The sequence below is a fragment of the Phragmites australis genome, chromosome 13 (genome assembly GCF_958298935.1).
Source record: "Phragmites australis chromosome 13, lpPhrAust1.1, whole genome shotgun sequence".
Lineage (NCBI taxonomy): Eukaryota > Viridiplantae > Streptophyta > Magnoliopsida > Poales > Poaceae > Phragmites > Phragmites australis.
This window is the reverse complement of record NC_084933.1, coordinates 29744058-29762824: the sequence shown is the minus strand read 5'-3', so window position 1 is coordinate 29762824 and position 18767 is coordinate 29744058. Positions and strand designations below refer to the sequence as shown.

The 18767-nt window shown below is 43.5% G+C and overlaps 3 protein-coding genes across 3 annotated transcripts; 2 read left to right on the top strand and 1 right to left on the bottom strand.

Annotated features, from left to right (window-relative positions):
* Nucleotides 1-502: 502 nt before the first annotated feature.
* Nucleotides 503-8553, bottom strand: LOC133887947 (NADPH--cytochrome P450 reductase 1-like). The gene is made up of 18 exons (XM_062327990.1): nt 8057-8553; nt 7923-7982; nt 7741-7817; nt 7055-7112; nt 6894-6977; nt 6753-6789; nt 6127-6196; nt 4670-4864; nt 4493-4585; nt 2796-3027; nt 2628-2711; nt 2395-2546; nt 1915-2011; nt 1657-1806; nt 1487-1564; nt 1272-1394; nt 1066-1179; nt 503-981 (listed from the first exon to the last, which is right to left on the bottom strand). Exons 1-18 carry the CDS (start codon nt 8354-8356, stop codon nt 901-903), a joined length of 2085 nt encoding a protein of 694 aa, XP_062183974.1. The 5' UTR covers nt 8357-8553; the 3' UTR covers nt 503-900.
* Nucleotides 8554-13137: 4584 nt separating this feature from the next.
* Nucleotides 13138-13977, top strand: LOC133889168 (ubiquitin-ribosomal protein eS31y fusion protein-like). Its single transcript, XM_062329642.1, has one exon. It carries the CDS (start codon nt 13153-13155, stop codon nt 13777-13779), a length of 627 nt encoding a protein of 208 aa, XP_062185626.1. The 5' UTR covers nt 13138-13152; the 3' UTR covers nt 13780-13977.
* Nucleotides 13978-15142: 1165 nt separating this feature from the next.
* Nucleotides 15143-17242, top strand: LOC133889616 (uncharacterized). The gene is made up of 2 exons (XM_062330069.1): nt 15143-16059; nt 16125-17242. The coding sequence occupies exon 2, from the start codon at nt 16178-16180 to the stop codon at nt 17240-17242; it is 1065 nt and encodes a 354-aa protein (XP_062186053.1). The 5' UTR covers nt 15143-16059; nt 16125-16177.
* The last annotated feature ends 1525 nt before the right edge of the window (nt 17243-18767 follow it).

Here is an 18767-nt window from a genome sequence, read left to right as displayed (position 1 = left end):
AGCATCTCTAATAATTATAGATAGCTATTATCTCTTAATTAAAAGAACATACTTTTTAAAATTTATATTTATATAGATAATATCGTTTACAATTTTTCATACCTCACATAAAAAAGACATTAAGATGACTTATAAATACTAGCTATTCATCTCTCATCTTAAAAACTAATATTTAATCATCTCTATCCTCTATAAGATATAGAGAATCATGTTAATCACGATGTTCTCTAGGCTACAAGATAGCAGCCAACCATTGGAGAGCCACAGCCCACACCGCGAGAGGCACCAATGGGCCGCGCGTGGCGCCTGGTGTAGCGCCCGTGCAGGGCCTGATCGAACGCGTCTCAGTGTCAACGGCGGAAGCCGCGCTGTACCAACACCTCCGGATGCAGGGACGTTGGCAGCAACTTGCAACTGTATGTCTAGTGTTTAACCATCCCTGCAAGATTGCCGATGCACCACGATAAAAATATTGGGGGAAAGAAAGGCAGCAACATGATAGTAGCTAAACAATTGTCTTTGTAAAACCAGAAGCAAAATTTGTTTTCGGCAGTCTTCTACTGTATACATAAGATCGTCCATCACAAACTGTTTACATAATGGGTCCATGTACTCATCTCAAACTGTATGGTGTATCCCGTAGCTACAATTTTATCAGGGATACACCAATCTTAAGTTCTACAAATCTACAACAGCACTTATTCTCTCCAGTTCCCACCGTCCATATAATAAATATTATAATCATGTTAGATGTCAAAGAATTACAACGATGGATTCTTTCAATTTCTAATCAATGGCACAGCTTCGTATTTTGAAAACTCGCGATTGGATTGACATTGACCATGTCATACAGGCAAAAGGCAACTTCACTTCCACACGCTCGAGCTATGGCTGAAGGTGTCACCATACATCACGCAGGTACCTGCCTTCCATCTGTAGACCCTTTACATAGCTCTCAGTTTTGGAGTTATCCAAAGATCCCTGAAGCAAAATGCAAAACCAGTGTAAGAAACACCAACACAATTTTCACCATCTCTCAACTGATGGATCGAGGCCTTTGATTACCTGTTTTTGGACTATTGTGTGAAGAACTCTGTGTACATCTCTAGCCATGCCCTTGGCGTCTCCACACACATATATGTAACCACCATGTGAGATAATGTTCCAAATTTCTGTAGCCTGGTAACAGTAAGAAGTAAATCTAGTTGAGCCCAACCATTTAAGGAAAGTAGTATTAGTATGTGTAAAAGAAGAGGTAGAGCATATCTAACCTTTTCCACCATCTTATGCTGCACATATTCTTTCGTAGGTCCTTCTCGAGAGAAGGCAACAATTAGCTCAGAAAGTGCCCCCTCCTGAATGAAAGTTTGCAACTCGTCTTCATAAATGTAGTCCTGCGGGATGGTCATTCAGATTGAGTACCATCAATATAAAGTTAAGAAACACAGCATAACATGTATATGTTTCATCAACCAGCGACCCTTACCATGCTACGGTTCCTGCATCCAAAGAAGAGAATTGAAGTGCCCAGTTCCACTCCAGATTCTTTCAGAGCTAACCTTTCCTGGCAAGAAGGGTGCAAAACATAAGTTACACTAGGTAATCTCAAGCAGAAATTGCAAATATACACCTGCGGGATTCCTTGCCAAAACAAACCTGCAAGAAGCCCCTAAATGGTGCAAGCCCTGTCCCAGGACCAATCATGATAATTGGAGTGGACGGATCAGCAGGTAACTTGAAATTGGACTGCCTCACAAAGATAGGAGCCCAGCTGCATTCTTCGCTGTATTCCAACGGAATCGTATTCTGCCAAGCAGATGATCAAGGAAGAATAAATCAAACTGTATGAAACTTTCTTATTGCAGGCAATTTAAGGGTTTCATGCCAAAAACAGAATGTTGCAAAGAGACCTACCTTCATCCATGTTGAACAAACTCCTTGGTGGATCCTTCCTGTTGGTGAAGGCCCATAAACTAATGCACATGTAACACTAATTCTAGAGGGAGCCATTCTGCAGAGAAGGCATTCAAGTTGTCAGAGGTCTCCCCTTACCAAAGGCACATACCACGACCTCAAGCATAATACGGTATGCCGAGATGAACCAGACAATCCAATGTGATCACATACAAAAACTGATTGTCTTAAGCTTAACTGGTGTTCATAGTATAAAATTAAAAATGATTCAACAATGAATGAAATCAAACAATGTTAGAGACTTGGAGTTGGAATACTAATGATGAGCAAGGTACACATGGCTTTCCTAATTAACAATTGTGTGATCATCTTATAACACTGGACACCCAGCAAAGCGAAGGTCTTTTACAAATTTATTGTTCAAACTTGTAAATAAGGATTGTGGATGGAAGAAATGGACAAGTATACCAAAATACTTACTTTGGAGATGATGATATTGAGTAATATCGTGGTTGCAGACGAGGAGCTACCGCTGCAAAAAACACTCCCAGAGGAGGCTTAGCTGAAGGGAATGCAGCCATTACTTCAAGAAGGCTCCTCTGGCTAGCTGTTATCCATTGAGAATACTCATCCTGCATAATGTCTACTAGTCAGGCAAAGGAAAATACCACTTTAAACGGGGCATAAAATGGGGGTCCTGAAATAGCAACCACCTTTCCAGCAGGAGAAGCCAAGAATCTAAGTCGTTCAGCTTCAGCCGGATCAGAAGCATGAGAAGCTAAAGCAAGCAAAGCAGCCTGAGATGAACACATCATTCAAGGATCGGTCATATGATCACAAAATAAAAAAGTTTATGGAAAATGCTTAGAGCTCATGTGGACCTTTTTCGGTGGATTAAGTAGATCAGCATATCGTAGAAGTGCAGTCCGCAAGGTACATGGTGATGGGAAAGGTGGGGTCAAGGAACCTCCTCCTTTACGAGGAGATCCATCTTCTGCATCTGCATGGATGGAGAAGACTGTATCTGGAGAAAGGCCAAGTAACCTTTCAGCCTCCTCCACTGTATCAACAGAATTTTCTGAATATACACCGACATGGTCTCCAGTTTCATACCTGATACAAGTTTTCAAAATCCAAACTGTCATAAACCAGGGGAAATCCTTGCATCCACACTTTGCAACGTCAGGTAAGAAAGTTGGAATACAAAATGCAACAATCAATTCAGCGAACCTGTGAAGTTAGTAGGAGATTGAAAGAAAAAGGAATGGTTTGATGTAGCAATGACTACAAGGTTGACTTATTGGTCACTACTCAAATAAAATAAGAACAGGCCCCTTCTTTCATCTGAGTCTCATGGAACGAGAAGAACTGAGACTGAACTCATCTCAAATGCAATCAAACAGAAATAAACAACATGGTTTACTAGCACAAAATCAAATAAATTAGTCAACATAATGGAAGCATTATTGGACTCTAACAATCTTGCCCCTATCATTGAGCTTTATTTGTTGTGCAAATTAACTTTGTTACATCAACGTGACTGTCGTATCAAAATCATGTCCGACATGAATGGAGCTCATCTCAATCATGCCATAATTTGGTGTGTAAACTAAATGCCATACTATCATGCTGCAAAAGTATAAGTCAACTTTCCAACTCAAGAAATGAGGTTGGTTCCAGCTAGCAACCAAAATCTAATACATTATGTTGCTACTCCATTATGAAAACTGCCACATCTAAATGGTGCCACACACCATGCAAGCAGGACTTCCGTTCTTGGCTGGCGACATAAACTATTCCAGTTAATGACTAGCTAGGTGGTGAATGCATGTAGTGCATGATTGGAACACCATATTCATGTTATTTTGAACTTCCATCCAAGTCACTCCTAAGTATGAAAGACCCAAGATTAATATGGACGAGTGCTGCCTGTTTAGGAACCTGAATATCTTAACACATGAGATATGCAATCCCTGTGGTACAACAAATTGTTCTATTACTCATTTCTAATTCATAAAAAAACAAAAATATTTCCTAGTTTATTAAGGTGGGAAATATAAAAGGACCTTGTTAGATTCTGCTTATATGTGCATACTTCGATGGATATATACAGTATCTTAGTGCTAAATATTTAGGTTACTTACAGAAGAATGGTGCTATAAACCAACAGAGTTAGCCATTCTTATTGCTATTTATTTCTAATAAAGCAGCAAGTATTTAAGTGTGTGCAGATGAGCACGAGATGTATTCATTAAAAACACAGTACAGGCCACATTTCACTTCAGCAGAAATTTATAAAGCTGTAGTAGTACTAGCAACAGAATTTTTAGGCTCATAAGTTGTAATAAATCTTCTAACATAGGACACTCTATTGAGTAGCCTGAATTATGCATGTAGTACAAGATTTCAGTACTATGAATAGTGCTCAATGGAAATACAGCATTATCCCTAATAAAGCAGAAAAAACAAAAACATCTTTTCCACAGGGGCAACCAATGGACACAGATAAGAAGCAGCCTGAATAGCACAAACTACAGGAATATAAGAGGAACAAGAGCGTGTAGATCATGAAACTTACACGAGACCAGTGCCAGAAATATCAAACTCCAGATGAATACAAGAGCGATCTGAAGCAGGTTTGTGGAGCTCCTTTCGAACGGCAACATTAGACCTAGCAATTGATTAAGTATACTGTAAAGACAAATTCTAACTGACCAATAGGAAGATGCAGCGAACCATTCCAACAATCAAATACCTGCATGGGTGCTGAGCATCAATAATACCACTACCATTTGCTAGTGTCCATGATCTATCTTGGAATGACAAGTCAGATTTATCAATGAATACAACTCTGTATTCAGGAATAGCAGCAGTATAAGGAGTCGATGCACTAGTTGTGTCATCATCATCACGGAGCAGTTGGTCTAACTCAGGCCACACTAGTTCTTTCCTACAGATGATAATAAGAAAACGAAGGAACAATTCTCATTCACAATATAATTTCAACCGCATAGCAAATATAAAAATGCAACCTGGCATTTAAAGAATGTCAGGATGTTCCATAAACCCAAGGATGAATTAAAATCCGACAAGAGAACATAATAAACCATATGCACTATATAACTAATAGACCATGACAAACATAATAAAGTTTACGACATGTTCATTTCTGAATGCAAAACGTAAGCGGAACGCTTTCCTAGGTGTGTCAAATATTCAAATGACTTGCTTAAGCTTTTGACAATGAATAATCATTTTTTCAACAGTGCGACCCTATTTGCACGGTCTTCATTGGAGACCAGGGGCGTGCGAGGCCAGGGATCAAACCCATGACCGGCTCAGCCTCTCCCTGAGGCTTTGCCGCCGGGCTACAAGCCCGTTCACATGAATAATCATTTTAGTTGGGAGTTCAAGGTATATATTAGAATCCATGGGCTAGAATATGTCGAATTGGATGCTATTGTCAGAATCAATATACTATCCTCCATTCATTTTAATTCCCACACATAATAAATGATAGAGAAATAAAAATGGGTATGCTTAAGGCTACTTTGGTATTGGTGCTACACTGCACTATCGAATTTAGTTAGTTGTGGGAAACAATTATTTACCATATCTAGTAAAATGTTTGCTAGGACTCCACAAAAGGGACATTATCAAACAGACGAAATGTTCACAAGTGGCAAAACAGAAGTTCTGTTAGAATGCCTTCGGCCCTTCACTAATTTGTACAGTAACAATTAGACTGTCGGAGTGTTTACAAGTCCATATGTAACAAGATAAGTAAATCATCATTAGTATACTTATCACAGCAAGCATCTGATATTTTGTATGATCACAGTTGAGGTAAGGCAGGTACTATGGCAAAAAGAAAAGTTAAAGAAATGTATATGCCGCACATACAACACATAAGTTCTTTCAGTATATACTAGCACTTTATTGTATCATGATTTAGTAAGGACATTCGTTCCTCAAATCCAGATTCACTAAAAACAAACTCCCAGTTACAGGTAGGGCAGAGATACTTTTGTTCTGTATTCACATAAAGAACCAATCAACACCAAGGATCTGAACTCAAGCATGGCTTTTGCGCATGCGGCAGCAAACTAAATGGTTATTACCAAACCTACTTTTGTGCGATTGTGTCTCATGATATATATCTACCACTGAGAAGGCAATGCACGGCAGATTATATCACTGTTGCTTTCATACCATGCTGTGAAGTCATCCTCAATGCACTGATCATCGTCTCCAAGGCCAACAGGAACAAGACGCTTCCCACCTAGATACAAAAGAAGTCAAAAGTCATGCCTACAGGATCAAACCACACAAGCATGCAATAAAAAATAGTAATCCGCTCAATAGCACTCATCATCAAGAGGATATACAAATGTACTTAAAGCAATGGATGGTTGATCATACCATGCAATCAGCTTAGACTTATATCACATAACATGATCTAGAGCATTGTTCATCGAAAAAAAAATGATCTAGAGCATTCAGTAAGACCTACCATGGAAGCTAATGAGACAAAAAATACAAGTGTTTAGAACAATTGGAGATCTTATGGCAAAATATATTTGCTTGCTACAGAACAAAAAGATGCATGATAATTTTTATCATTACCTCAGCAGCATAATGAGAAAAAAAATGCTAAGTGGTGTTTCTGTTAAAGATGCATGATAATATTTCGTGCACTATATTTTTCAGGTTGATAGTCAAACATCTGAGATGCGATACTGCCTAGCAACACAAACTGCTATGTTGGGCAATGTATCCTAATGCCAATGCCCTATGTTTCCATCTTCGTTCCTTGGGGAGTATTGTAAATCACTTACCCTGCTTCTCCAGCAGCTCATCCACCACCTTTGCAACCTACATTTTCCATGCACATAAGCCCAGCATCAATTGTCAGAACAGTAATCAGTAATCAGTCTTTTATCCAAATCACAATAACATGCAATTTCAGTCTAGCAAACCTTATTAAAATGTTCATACTGCCTGTTCCCAAGGCCAAAGATAGCATATTTAAGATTTTTAACCCAAACCTCCTTCTCTTCCCCCTGGGGTTCAAGAATTGAAAAGGAAGTCAGAATCATTATAGCTGGTAGCACATCCCAACTACAGAGGCTTCACAAACCTCAGTGAACCATTTGTAGAATCTTGCTGCGTTATCAGTAGGCTCTCCGTCCCCATATCTGCAGAAGATTAATATAATTAGCCATAAAACTATATATGAAAGAATTTAACTGCAAGATGTAAATTGCAGAACTCATAAAAAAACAGTGTCGCTAAGGAAGGAAATTTCGCTCAAGTTAGTTATTTTCTCGCCACTGAAAATAAGGTTTTAATTTGACAACATCAGACTGTTTATTAGAACTTGGACAAGATAAATAGTGCCGATTCTCCGCAAAAGAAATTTCATAGCAAACTCCAATTCGGACAAAAATATTTTGTACCACACCAAGTAAAAGGACTGGACCAAGAGTTCACTTGAGCTTTACAAAAAAAGCAGATGGATTCCTAAGTAAAGAACAAACAATAAAAAGCACAATTAGCCAATCTACACAGTTCACTTGAGCTTTACAAAAATAAGGCATGTGGGTTATGGAATTGAGGCACAAGAAACAGCGCAATTCACCAATCCAGACAGTTCACTTGAGCTTTACAACATAAGGCAGGAGGCGTATGGAATGTAAGGCACAAAAGGAGCAATTCACCAATCCACACAGTTTGAGCTTACAACAAAAAGGCAGGTGGATCGCAGAACAAGGCACAAGTGACAAAAGGCGCCATTCACCATCAGAGCACAAGACGAGAACTCACGTTGCTAAGAAGAACAGCACGATAGTTTCCTTCTTCAGCTTCTCCTCGTACTCCTCGTCCTCCTGAGCATAGTCATCCTGCACACGTCCAACACATCGCTCAAATTCCCAACACCAACGTGGCAACGTACAAGCTAGCATCGAACACACATACACGTACAGATACAGATCATGCAAAATTACCAGATCCATCACTTTGAATACCGCCTTCTCGTACCGCGCCCTCGCCTCCTCCGCCATGGACTGCAAGCAGAATCGAATCACATGGATCAAAAAAGCGCGGCTGTGGAAGCTCCCGGAACGGATCAGACAGCGACCTTGGCAAATCCCTCGGCGGTGCCGGTCTGCGTGCCGAAGAAGATGGTGACGCGCTTCTTGCCGTCGTCCGCGTCGGCGTCGGCGTCGACCTTCACCGGCGGCGGTCGAGCCGGCGCGGCGACCGGCTTGGCCGGCGCGCCGCCTCCGGATCGGAACCACACGGCGAGGATGAGGAGCCCTGCGACGAGCGCCGCGGCGGTGGCAGCCAGCGCGGCGAGCGGGTCGCCCCCCGCGGCGGCGGCGAGCTCCGGCGGGAGGACGGACGCCGCCCACGACCTGGCCGCCTCCAGCGCCGCCATCGCTCGCTCGCTCGCTTCCTCCCCCGCCGCAAGGGTTTGGGTGGGGAGGAGGATACGAGATCGAGGACGGCAAGGGGAGGGGACGGTGGTAGGGTGCGTGCACCAACCAACAACTTCGGCTTACTACTCAATGGAGGCCAGACGGCCGGACCCCGGCGTGCTTTTTCTGCTGGCTTTTCTTATGTCATGAAAAAAGAACTTTTTCGGAAAGGCAAGGGTCGCGACTGCACGAGGAGAAAATAATCCTACAACATCTGGTCTCATATAATTAGAATTAAATATATCTTTATCTGTATCTCTACTATCTAAATAAATATATAATAATTGATAGGACGTTCTAGCTCCTATCTCTACCTCTATTTAACGCTGATAGGTGGATCTTTCACATGTTTCTGTTCCGCTCCACCGGAGTCCCTTGATTTCGATCTTCTTTTCTCTTCTACCTCACAACGCATAACTTGTGTTCGCTGCAGTCCACACCTCGCCTCCGAGCCCACCATCCCCCACATCCCCTCCCCCGTACGGCCCCAATCCACCTCTAATGGACGGTCGCCACACGCCCACCTCCGCCTAACCATACTGTCGCGCCTCTTCGCGCACCCCTCCTTCCACTTCCCCTCCACACCCTTTTCCACCCCCGTCAAAAGCTCGTGGCCTCCCCTCATCCACCCCCTCATCCCCTTAAGCCGCTATGCTCCTTCGCCTCCTCGCCCCGGCTACCCGCGCGCTCCCCTCCCTTCCTCACCTTCTCGCGTTGGCTCCGCTCCTCGCGCTCCTCTCCATCGTCGCGCTCCTCCTCCTCCTCTACTTCGCCGTCGCCACCTCCTCCTCCAAGAACCACCACCTGTTTCCAGCGCTTCCAGACATCCTCCACCCGCGTTCATCCTCGCACTCTCCCTCCTCCTCCGAATCATCATCCTCTGGCTACTCCCTTCCTCGGGCCTTCTCATCCTCGCAGACTCCACAGGCGCCACGCTCGCTCACGTGCTCCATCGGCCCGTCCGCGTCCATCTCTCGTGCACCCATTCACGTCGCCTCCACCAAATTCATCCAAATCCAGGTATCCTTCTACCTCAACTGCACCTCTCCGGTACGGGCCCTCGTCTTCTTCGTCATCCTCACTAAAGCGACGTGAAGTGGAGGTCCATTCGGACCTAGCTGCTCATTATGCTCCGCAGAGCCTTTTCTTTTGTGGAAAGCCCTCTAATTCAAATGTTTTCGTTTGGGGATGGATTGTTGTTTATCGCAATTTGTTTGAAGCCAAGAAGCATATTACGATTGCGTTTGTTCGATTCAAGTTTCCCTTTGGGGATGTTTGATCATGTAGTATTATGTTGATTTCGATTTATTTTGCGTTCACCTAACCAAAGTATGGGGTCACTCATGACCTATCCACCCCTAATACCTCTATCCAAACAACACACTGCTATTAAGGTTTATCATTTTATGGTAATCATAGTTTAAAATCATATTGTAAATATGTTTCTGTCACCGTAAGCCTGACAAGTTCATAACGTCACTTGTTTGACGAGGACAAATATTGGATGTAGCACTTAATTTGGTGCACTAAGTAGATGATTGCTCGGTCATTTGTTGGTATAGCACACACATGCGCGTGATGGAAAAAAAAAAGCCTTCCATTACCTTTAGTGTTGATCGGTTATGTTCTTGCGGGACTTCATTTGTTTATCTATCTCATGGTATCTATATCGTCATACATTTGAAAGCATTTGATCTCTATAGTTTGGACATGTAATTATTTGCATAGTTTGTGGGTGGGCTATTTTCAAGTCTATCATGTTCTCTGGTTCTTGTACTTGACATTAACAATTTATGTACCATTCGGTATTCACCCAGACTTGACAATTAATCCTTCAATTCATGTTTGTGCACAAACAATGATCACTGGCTACATTGTGGGCTCACTGGTCGGATCCTTTGCTATTGTATATATGTGTGACACTTTTGTCTCCGATAAGAAGACATTTGATGGTGAGTATCATCTTACATATATTCCTGTAGGAAGTTTGTGCCTAATTTCTTTTTAAGTTAGATTTAAGCTACGTCATTCTCTTCAAGTAGGTACTATTCCTAAGATTGTTTCTGACAAGGAGTGGTGGCAAACCACAGACACCAAGTTATAGGCCTGGTCATGCACCACTGGCCTCTGGTCGTGATGAACCCCATCAGCCACCAGAACTTGATGAAAATTGCTTCAAAGTAGGTCGAGATTGTTCATCAACAATATGTCACATGCTTTTGCCAATCGACCTACGGCTCTGTGATTCAAGTTCATGCCATCGTAGGCTTGAGAAAAGTTTATGCCATCTAGAGAGCACTTCACTCAACACTCAACGGAGATTCTAAGAGAAACCACTAGAAGAAATATATTCAACGGGCTATGTCATAGGAAGAAGATAAAAAAGGCTAATATTATCGTTCCAAAGGGTGTTTGTTCACTTCGCACAAAAAAATACAGTGTTTCATTGTCAATCCAGATGAAGTTAGTTGCCATCTAGAGTAATGAATCTCACGTTTTTGGCTCTAGCGAATCGACGGTTACAAAGATGACATACCGTGTAAGGACATGAGGATGATAAAAACCATATAGGCTGTCGAAGGGGACAAAAAGACACCGACATCAGCCAGAATGTGTTGTATAGTTAGCAACAATAAGGGTTGTGCGGTTCACAACTATGTTAGAAATGGGCCTATTCTAAAGCATGCATATCTGTCTTTAGACAGGGGCACCACTCAAATCTCATTGCTACATCACCAAGAAGCTCATGAAAACCGAAAACACGCCACAGGTTATGCCAAATGGCTATGTGTATAGCTACAGCAGCTACGCACTCAGATGAGTTGTTGTTTCTGATGTGTCGATTCAAACTGTCTTAGCACTTTGTTCTGTACCTGTGACGAGCTCTTCAAGAGATGTCCAAGCAAAATGGTGGTGAGATCAAATGCCCCAAGACACGAGACGCTTGCAGATTCGAAGACTGCGTCCGGGCTTTCATCTAGTAATCTTGAAAAACTCTTATTTGTGCTACTTGGAGCCTGAATGTACATAGAATGATCAGCGCATTATACGTCCTGTTAGGCTATATTGAGTTAATCTATTACTCATGCCTCTTGATTCTTTCATTTTTGAAACTAATGTTTTTCAAGGTCCAGCGTCTGCCAAAGTGAAGTACTCTTTCTGTTTAGAAATAGTAGATGTCTTTTTAAAATCAAACTTTATGTACTACCATTTAATCAAATTATAAGAATATTTAGTGTAAAAAATTGTATAACTAAGTTTATAATTCAAAATGATTTTATATTATATAGGTTTTGTAGCTATAAATGATATATTTTGTGAGAAAATCTTAGTCAAAATCTAAATTTGAAAATCGAGAAAAAAAATACGTCTACTATTTATAAATGAAGGGAGTAATTCTTATTGCCCATGCATATTATAAGTTTAAAACAAATGTTGTTGCAAATATACCCAGCTTTTGTAGAAAAGGGGAATCAATGGAGAGTATCTGACTCATTCCCAATTCCCAGTGCAAATGTGCAAAGCGTTTGTGTTTCAATGGTCGGGTGTTCAGTTGGCATCACTGCATCAGCTGTTCACATCATGTTTTTAACTGAGAAGCGTCAGAACCAATCAAAATAAAATTCAACGTGAAGGCGTGAGGATTGTCTTCATGTTACCAGATCATTTTTTTAGGATCACAGGTTTTGCAGAGGATATGATTCATGTCGGGCTCCAAAGGTCCCTGTGCAGGAATTAAGCACAGGAAGATCTCCACAAGTCACTCTGCTGAAGTACCAAACTGATTTCGCAGAAAATGTTAAACACCACTTCATAGTGTGTGTTTGATTGGAGGATAATATTGGATGGGTCATAGTCATCCATGATTTTATGAATGCGGCTATTCAAGTGGTATGTTTGTATGGATAGATATGATGATCTAATTTTATATTTGGTTGGAGGGACCAAGGAAGATGGGATAAGAATAATTAACTAAATTACATATTTTAATTTCAAATAATAATAGTTAATCATACATTAATCAACACACACTAACATTTATCAATACCATTTTTTTCATAATAACTATCATTTAATAACATGGATTTTTTTTAAATAGCATTGTCCATCTATGCTTCAACCAAATGCTTAAAAAAAATAGATGGACATCTCTCATCCACCGTCATGCCTCTGACCACAGGCACCCGAAGTTTGTTTCCACGTTGAACATAAGTAGATATAGCTGTAAATAGCCTGTGCAAGGTAGATAGCAAAACCACAACTTAGACTCATGAGTTGCGGACAGATCAGAATCAGTGAACGTTTGAATATATGAGGACCGAGCCTTAGCTCGGTTGGTCCGGTTCCCTCTGGGTGGACCGGTCGGTCATGGGCTCAATTCCACGAGCCTCACCAGTGTAGCACACTAGTACATATTAAGTAAGATTATACGTGATCACGTACTAAGGATTTAGGGTTTTTTAATCTATCTCTAGCGTGTGTAGTGAGATATAAGCGTGATGTGTGGCTTGTGTGTGTCCTGTACCCTTAAAAAATATCTAAAAAAATGCTGCGATGGTGGCACGGTAACTACTTTGGTCAAACCCGTCCAACTTGAGCACGATACGTGTTAAGACTAGTGAAGACGGACAAATGAACGCTTCCAAATCAAAGAAGCGGAAAACCTATCCCTCGCCTCTCGCGGGCTGCGTGAAATGAAACAAACCAGACCAGCCCAGCCCAACACACTCCAACCCGAACAACATCCAGCCGTCAGATGTCCAAACCCGTAGATCTAACCGTTTATACCCTCCACCTCTTCTACATAGACGAACAGCACCCGTCCAACCAAACCCTATCCTCCACACCACCCCTCCCGAACCCTACGCCGCCGCCGCCGCCGCCGTGCGGAGGCGACCCCTCATCCGCCGCCAAGATGCAGATCTTCGTGAAGACCCTGACGGGGAAGACCATCACGTTGGAGGTGGAGTCCTCGGACACCATCGACAACGTGAAGGCTAAGATCCAGGACAAGGAGGGCATCCCGCCGGACCAGCAGCGCCTCATCTTCGCCGGCAAGCAGCTCGAGGACGGCCGCACCCTCGCCGACTACAACATCCAGAAGGAATCCACCCTCCACCTGGTGCTCCGCCTCCGTGGAGGCGCCAAGAAGCGCAAGAAGAAGACGTACACCAAGCCCAAGAAACTAAAGCACAAGCATAAGAAGGTGAAGCTCGCCGTGCTTCAGTTCTACAAGGTCGACGACTCCACCGGCAAGGTGACGCGTCTCCGCAAGGAGTGCCCCAACTCTGACTGCGGCGCCGGCACCTTCATGGCCAACCATTTCGATCGCCACTACTGCGGCAAGTGCGGCCTCACCTACGTCTACAACCAGAAGGCGTAAGGCGGCTGCATCGCTTTACCTGTTTTTATCAGGAACTGGGCTATCGGTTACTCGAATAGAATCTTAATTACATATGTGTTTGATCTATCGGTTAGTATGAAACTTACTGGAGCAGCATTGTCTTTCTTGGAACGCCTGTTACTGATGCCAGTTTAATCTTGGTTTAATATGCTATCATGTTTGAAGATTATTTCTTTACCAATTTTGCTATCCTTTATCGGTCGGCTATTGTAGTATTGCTTGGTTGGGTTGAATATGTTCGTGTGTTGGCATTTTCCTGGATCAATCACCGTGAGATTGACAAGATCGCTGGGGTAGCAACTTGCAAGGGTTTGAATGGCCTACCGTTTTCTTTCATGTATCTGACTATCTGCTATTTATTCCTTGATCATTAGTATTTCATGAGGTATTGGTGATTTTGTTTGTGTTCTGTACCAACCTTCCCATCGGAGGTACATGTCTGTCAACAATGGAGGCGCACTTTTATTGTGGGTGGTAGTAGTGTTGTTCTTGATGTCGCCTTATGTGATAATCCGAATGTGCATATTAGGGGTGCCATGGATTTCGCCATTGTGATGTGATTTTGTTACTGATGCACTGACTAGCGTAGTTAGAAATGTGTCGCTTCCATTAGAGGGAATTGTTTATAGTTGTCACAGAAGTCTAGACCAGTCAATGTAATTTGTTAGCGCGTTATCTAGTACCCTAAGATCATTGCTAAGTGTGCCGTGCTCATGGACTATGTTAGAATTGGGTTTTCTTTCTGATCAGTGAGATGATATCACGATTTGTGAGCTTGTTCTCTTGATTCAGTTTTTGCTTACTGATTGAGAACATCATAGTAATCATGTTGTTGGCAAGGTTGATTGCTTAGTTGAATGTTTTCGAACTTGGTATCTGAATATGTCTATCTTCAGTGGATAAATTGGTGCCTACATGGTTCTGTCTGTGAATCAGACACGGTAAATAAAATAGCAGTTGTATCCTCAGCCGTCTTAGAGGTAATCGTGAGGTTCTGTTTGATCTGGTTTCTTAGAGTAGCAAAAAACAGTCAAATAAACTCATGTGACCATCCCCAACCATATTCGTTTCATTTTATTTCGTTTCCTTTTCGATTCCTATTTCTATTCCCTTTATTTTCTCTCATCTTTAACACTTCCTTTCGCTTCCCTTCGCGAAGGGAAAATAGAGAGAATACTGTTTTGAAAGGAATAATCTTGAGAATTCTGTTGTGAAGGAAATCGTTGGAGCACTAAAAGAAACGAAAATCTTTTCACAACGAAATTAAAAGAAATAAAAATCCTTTCACGATGATATTTTTATCCCCGAAAAGAATCCGTTGGCTCAGCCAACCCAAGACAATCAAGTAACTCACGAGTAGCCACACAGCTGTCGTCAGAGCAATAGCCAAAATAACCAGACAGATACATGTCTAGGTGCTGTGGTCTACTCTCTAGTTTATACAAGTCCTTTCTTTACTCCTCTTTCACTCTCTCGTTGCACCAGTATGCACATTCGCATAGTCACCAGCCTTGTACTTTCTCATTCCATGAGCATCAACAGCAACCATCCTGCCCGATGGCATGTCACCCTCAGCTGCTTCAGCCTCTTGGAAACTCTTCCTAATCCCTTCTGGCTTAGGCCATCTCCAACAGAATCCTTAAAATTTCATCCTCTAAAATACTATTACAGCACCCCTATCACTATTGCAGCATCCCTCATTCCCTTCATCTCCAACAGAATCTCCTTTATTTCATCCTCTATCTTCTCTTTCCTATTTTGTTATATACTAAGCATCGGACCGACATATACTTAGCATCCCGTTGCACTGGTTTGTTGCAACATAAATTTTGGTGTCTTGCAGTAGAAGGAATCGTGTGAAGCAAGGATGAAGCAAGCTTGCGGGCGAAGGCTCCGACAAAGTGGCTTGCAAGGGAAGGAGCACAAGTGGCTTCTCTTGGAAGGTTCGGCCGGGCACTATATATAGGTGCAAGAGGGGCTCTCATTTGCAAGCCACGAAATGGAGCCTCGTGCTGCATGGAAGCAGTACATGAGAGAGTTATGCTTCTCCACCGAGGAGTCCGATGAGGAAGATGAGTTGGTCCTAGCGACGCTTGCCGCATGGCATGCCGACGTCGAAGCTTCGGCCAGAGGGCCGTGGGGAGGCTCCGTCCCCGGGCACCGGCGCATCCGTAGGAATCGTCAAGAGGGACACAATCGATTGTACAACGACTACTTTGCTGAGTCCGCAGTGTATCCCGACTACATCTTTCAGCGCAGGTAACACTATCCGATGGTGTACGTACGGACGATTTATGAACTGCTACTGATCCATTGCCGTGCAGGTTCCGGATGAATCGCGATTTGTACTGCAAGATTGTGAGGGAGGTGGAGGACCATGACCCGTGGTTCAAGCAAAGGAGGAACGCTGCCGGAGAGCTTTGGGCTGTCACCCTTGCAAAAAGTAACTGCCGCTTTCCGTATGTTAGCTTACGATGCTCCTGCAGATTCTCTCGACGAGTGCCTCCGGCTAGGGGAGAGCACCATCATCGAGAGCATGCGGCGTTTCGTGCGGGCCATTGTCGAGGTGTTCGGTGACGAGTACCTCCAGGCGCCGACCGAGGAGGACACTGCTCGATTGCTGGATATGAACCAGCATCGAGGGTTCCCCGGGATGCTTGGAAGCATCGATTGCATGCACTGGAGGTGGAAGAACTGTCCCACGGCGTGGTCCGGTTCGTTCAGGGGTCATGTCAATGCACCGACTATCATTCTAGAGGCTGTGGCATCGCAAGACCTATGGATTTGGCATGCCTTCTTCGGGATGCCAGGTTCATTGAACGACATCAATGTGCTGCACCGGTCTCATCTCCTTGACAACCTTGCTGGGGGAGTAGCACCCAAGGTACAATACTCTATTAATGGCCACCATTACACGATGGGGTACTATCTTGCAGACAAGATCTACCCAGAGTGGGCGACATTTGTGAAACCCATACCATCTCCAGTAGGCCCGAAGCATCAACACTTCGTGGTGCAGCAGGCGGCTGCACGAAAGGATGTTGAGCAGGCATTTGGAGTGTTGCAGTCCAGGTTTCCCATAGTCCGTGGCGCGGCGAGGTTGTGGGATCAAGAAATCCTCAGCGACGTAATGACCGCGTGTATCATCATGCATAACATGATAATCGAGGATGAGAGAACGGAAGGTGCTGTCGAATACGTCTACGAGGGTTCGGGCGAGGACGCGGTGCCGTCTCACGAACCAACCCCCCTGCTTGAAGCATTTATGGAAAGGTACGGGCAAATTAGAAGTCGACCAACGCATCATCAACTCCGTGACGACATTGTGGAGCACCTGTGGCAGGTGGCAGGAGGCAGGAGGACAATAGACCTCATGTTCTTAAATAAATGTAATATCGTGTCGCATTACATCGTGTTCAAATATATGTCTAGCCATTATTGATTCTAAATGTGCCATTCCATGGTTCCATTCTGTCGCTTCCATGGCTTCATTGTGTTAATGTGAACTTTGAGGCACACTAAATATCATGAAATATTTGGGGTTTCCCTTGTGCCAAATGAACAACAAATTCAGTTTGTTGCCGAACAGTTTTTCCACAAGTAACTGAACTTGGTGTTATCAGGTGCGCAAAGCTGAAGATATATGAATCTCCTTCTTGAGTCACTTCCGGCGCTTCAAAATGGAGCCTCTCCTTGTGCTGTAAGGCCATCTGTATACATGAAAGATTGCCCGAATCTAACATCTCTGCGTGTAGGCTTGCTTGCACACAAACCGACAGCTTGTTTCGCCCATTGCGAAGGGCTTGTTTCGCTGCCAGAGGAGTGTTTGCGTCCTCTTTATATCACTTCGGAGCCTGCACATCTACAAGTGCCACATATCTGGACTGCAGTGATATCAGTAACCTCCCAGTGGAGGGTTTACCTCACCCACTCCAATTCTGGGTCTAGTAAACACAGCAGATCATGGTCAGGCACTCATGCATGTTGATCAACAGATCAATAATGGCCGATCCTGGAGCCTGACAGCGCAAAGAAAATCATCAGCAAACTCACACCAAAAGTTCATGAATTTTGCAGCCCACAGTTCTTCAGCATAATGAAATATCTGGCCTCATCTAATATCTCAAATACCTGCTCCAAAATGAAATAGACCTAGCTGAGCCAATCGGCCACCATCTATTATACTCGGCCAATCGGCCACAATCTTACAGTACCATATAATATGCTAAAACATGCACGTAATACAAATTGTAGCAAGTCCATAGTATTGAACAAACAATACTGAAAATTCTGTTTGCTTAACAAGTACCAGGCAGTAAAGGAAAAGTCTGTTTGCATGAAAAGTAAATGAAGTGAAGGAAACATTGTTTGCAAAGATGGGCACCAAAACTCAGGGGGCAGATTCAGCTCGGCGAGCTGCGATTATGCTTCGGCGTAGGCTCTTGTAATATGCCTGCTGGTCCTCGTCCATTTGCGAAATGTCCATGCTCATGATCTCCCTCTCCTCCCTGATTTTTTGCCTCTCCTCCTTGACCTTTTCCAGTTGGACACGCTCCTCCTCAAGGCGTAACCTCTGCTCCTCAATTCTCAACAGCTCTGCAAAGCGATCGGCGCGTTCCTTCTCAAGTTTCTCTTTCACCGCAATTTGCCTGTCAAACATCTCAAGCACTGGTTTTGTGACCGATGTTGATGAAGCCGAACCGCGAGCGAGGTCCCTTGCCTTGTTGCGGCCTGCTGGCCGCTTCTGCCGGCTGCTCCCGCTGGTATGCGTGGGCGTCGCACCGTCACCATCGATGCAGCCGGGGGAGGTCTCTCCCTCCTGTGTCGATACCGGAGTTCCCTGTGTCGCAGTCTTCTGCTTCTTGCGAGACGATTCTGATTGCCATTTAGGATGGTGGCGTAACTCGGCCCAGCATGGCATCAGTGTGAACTCCCTTTTCTCAGCTGCCTGGAACATCTGACATGCA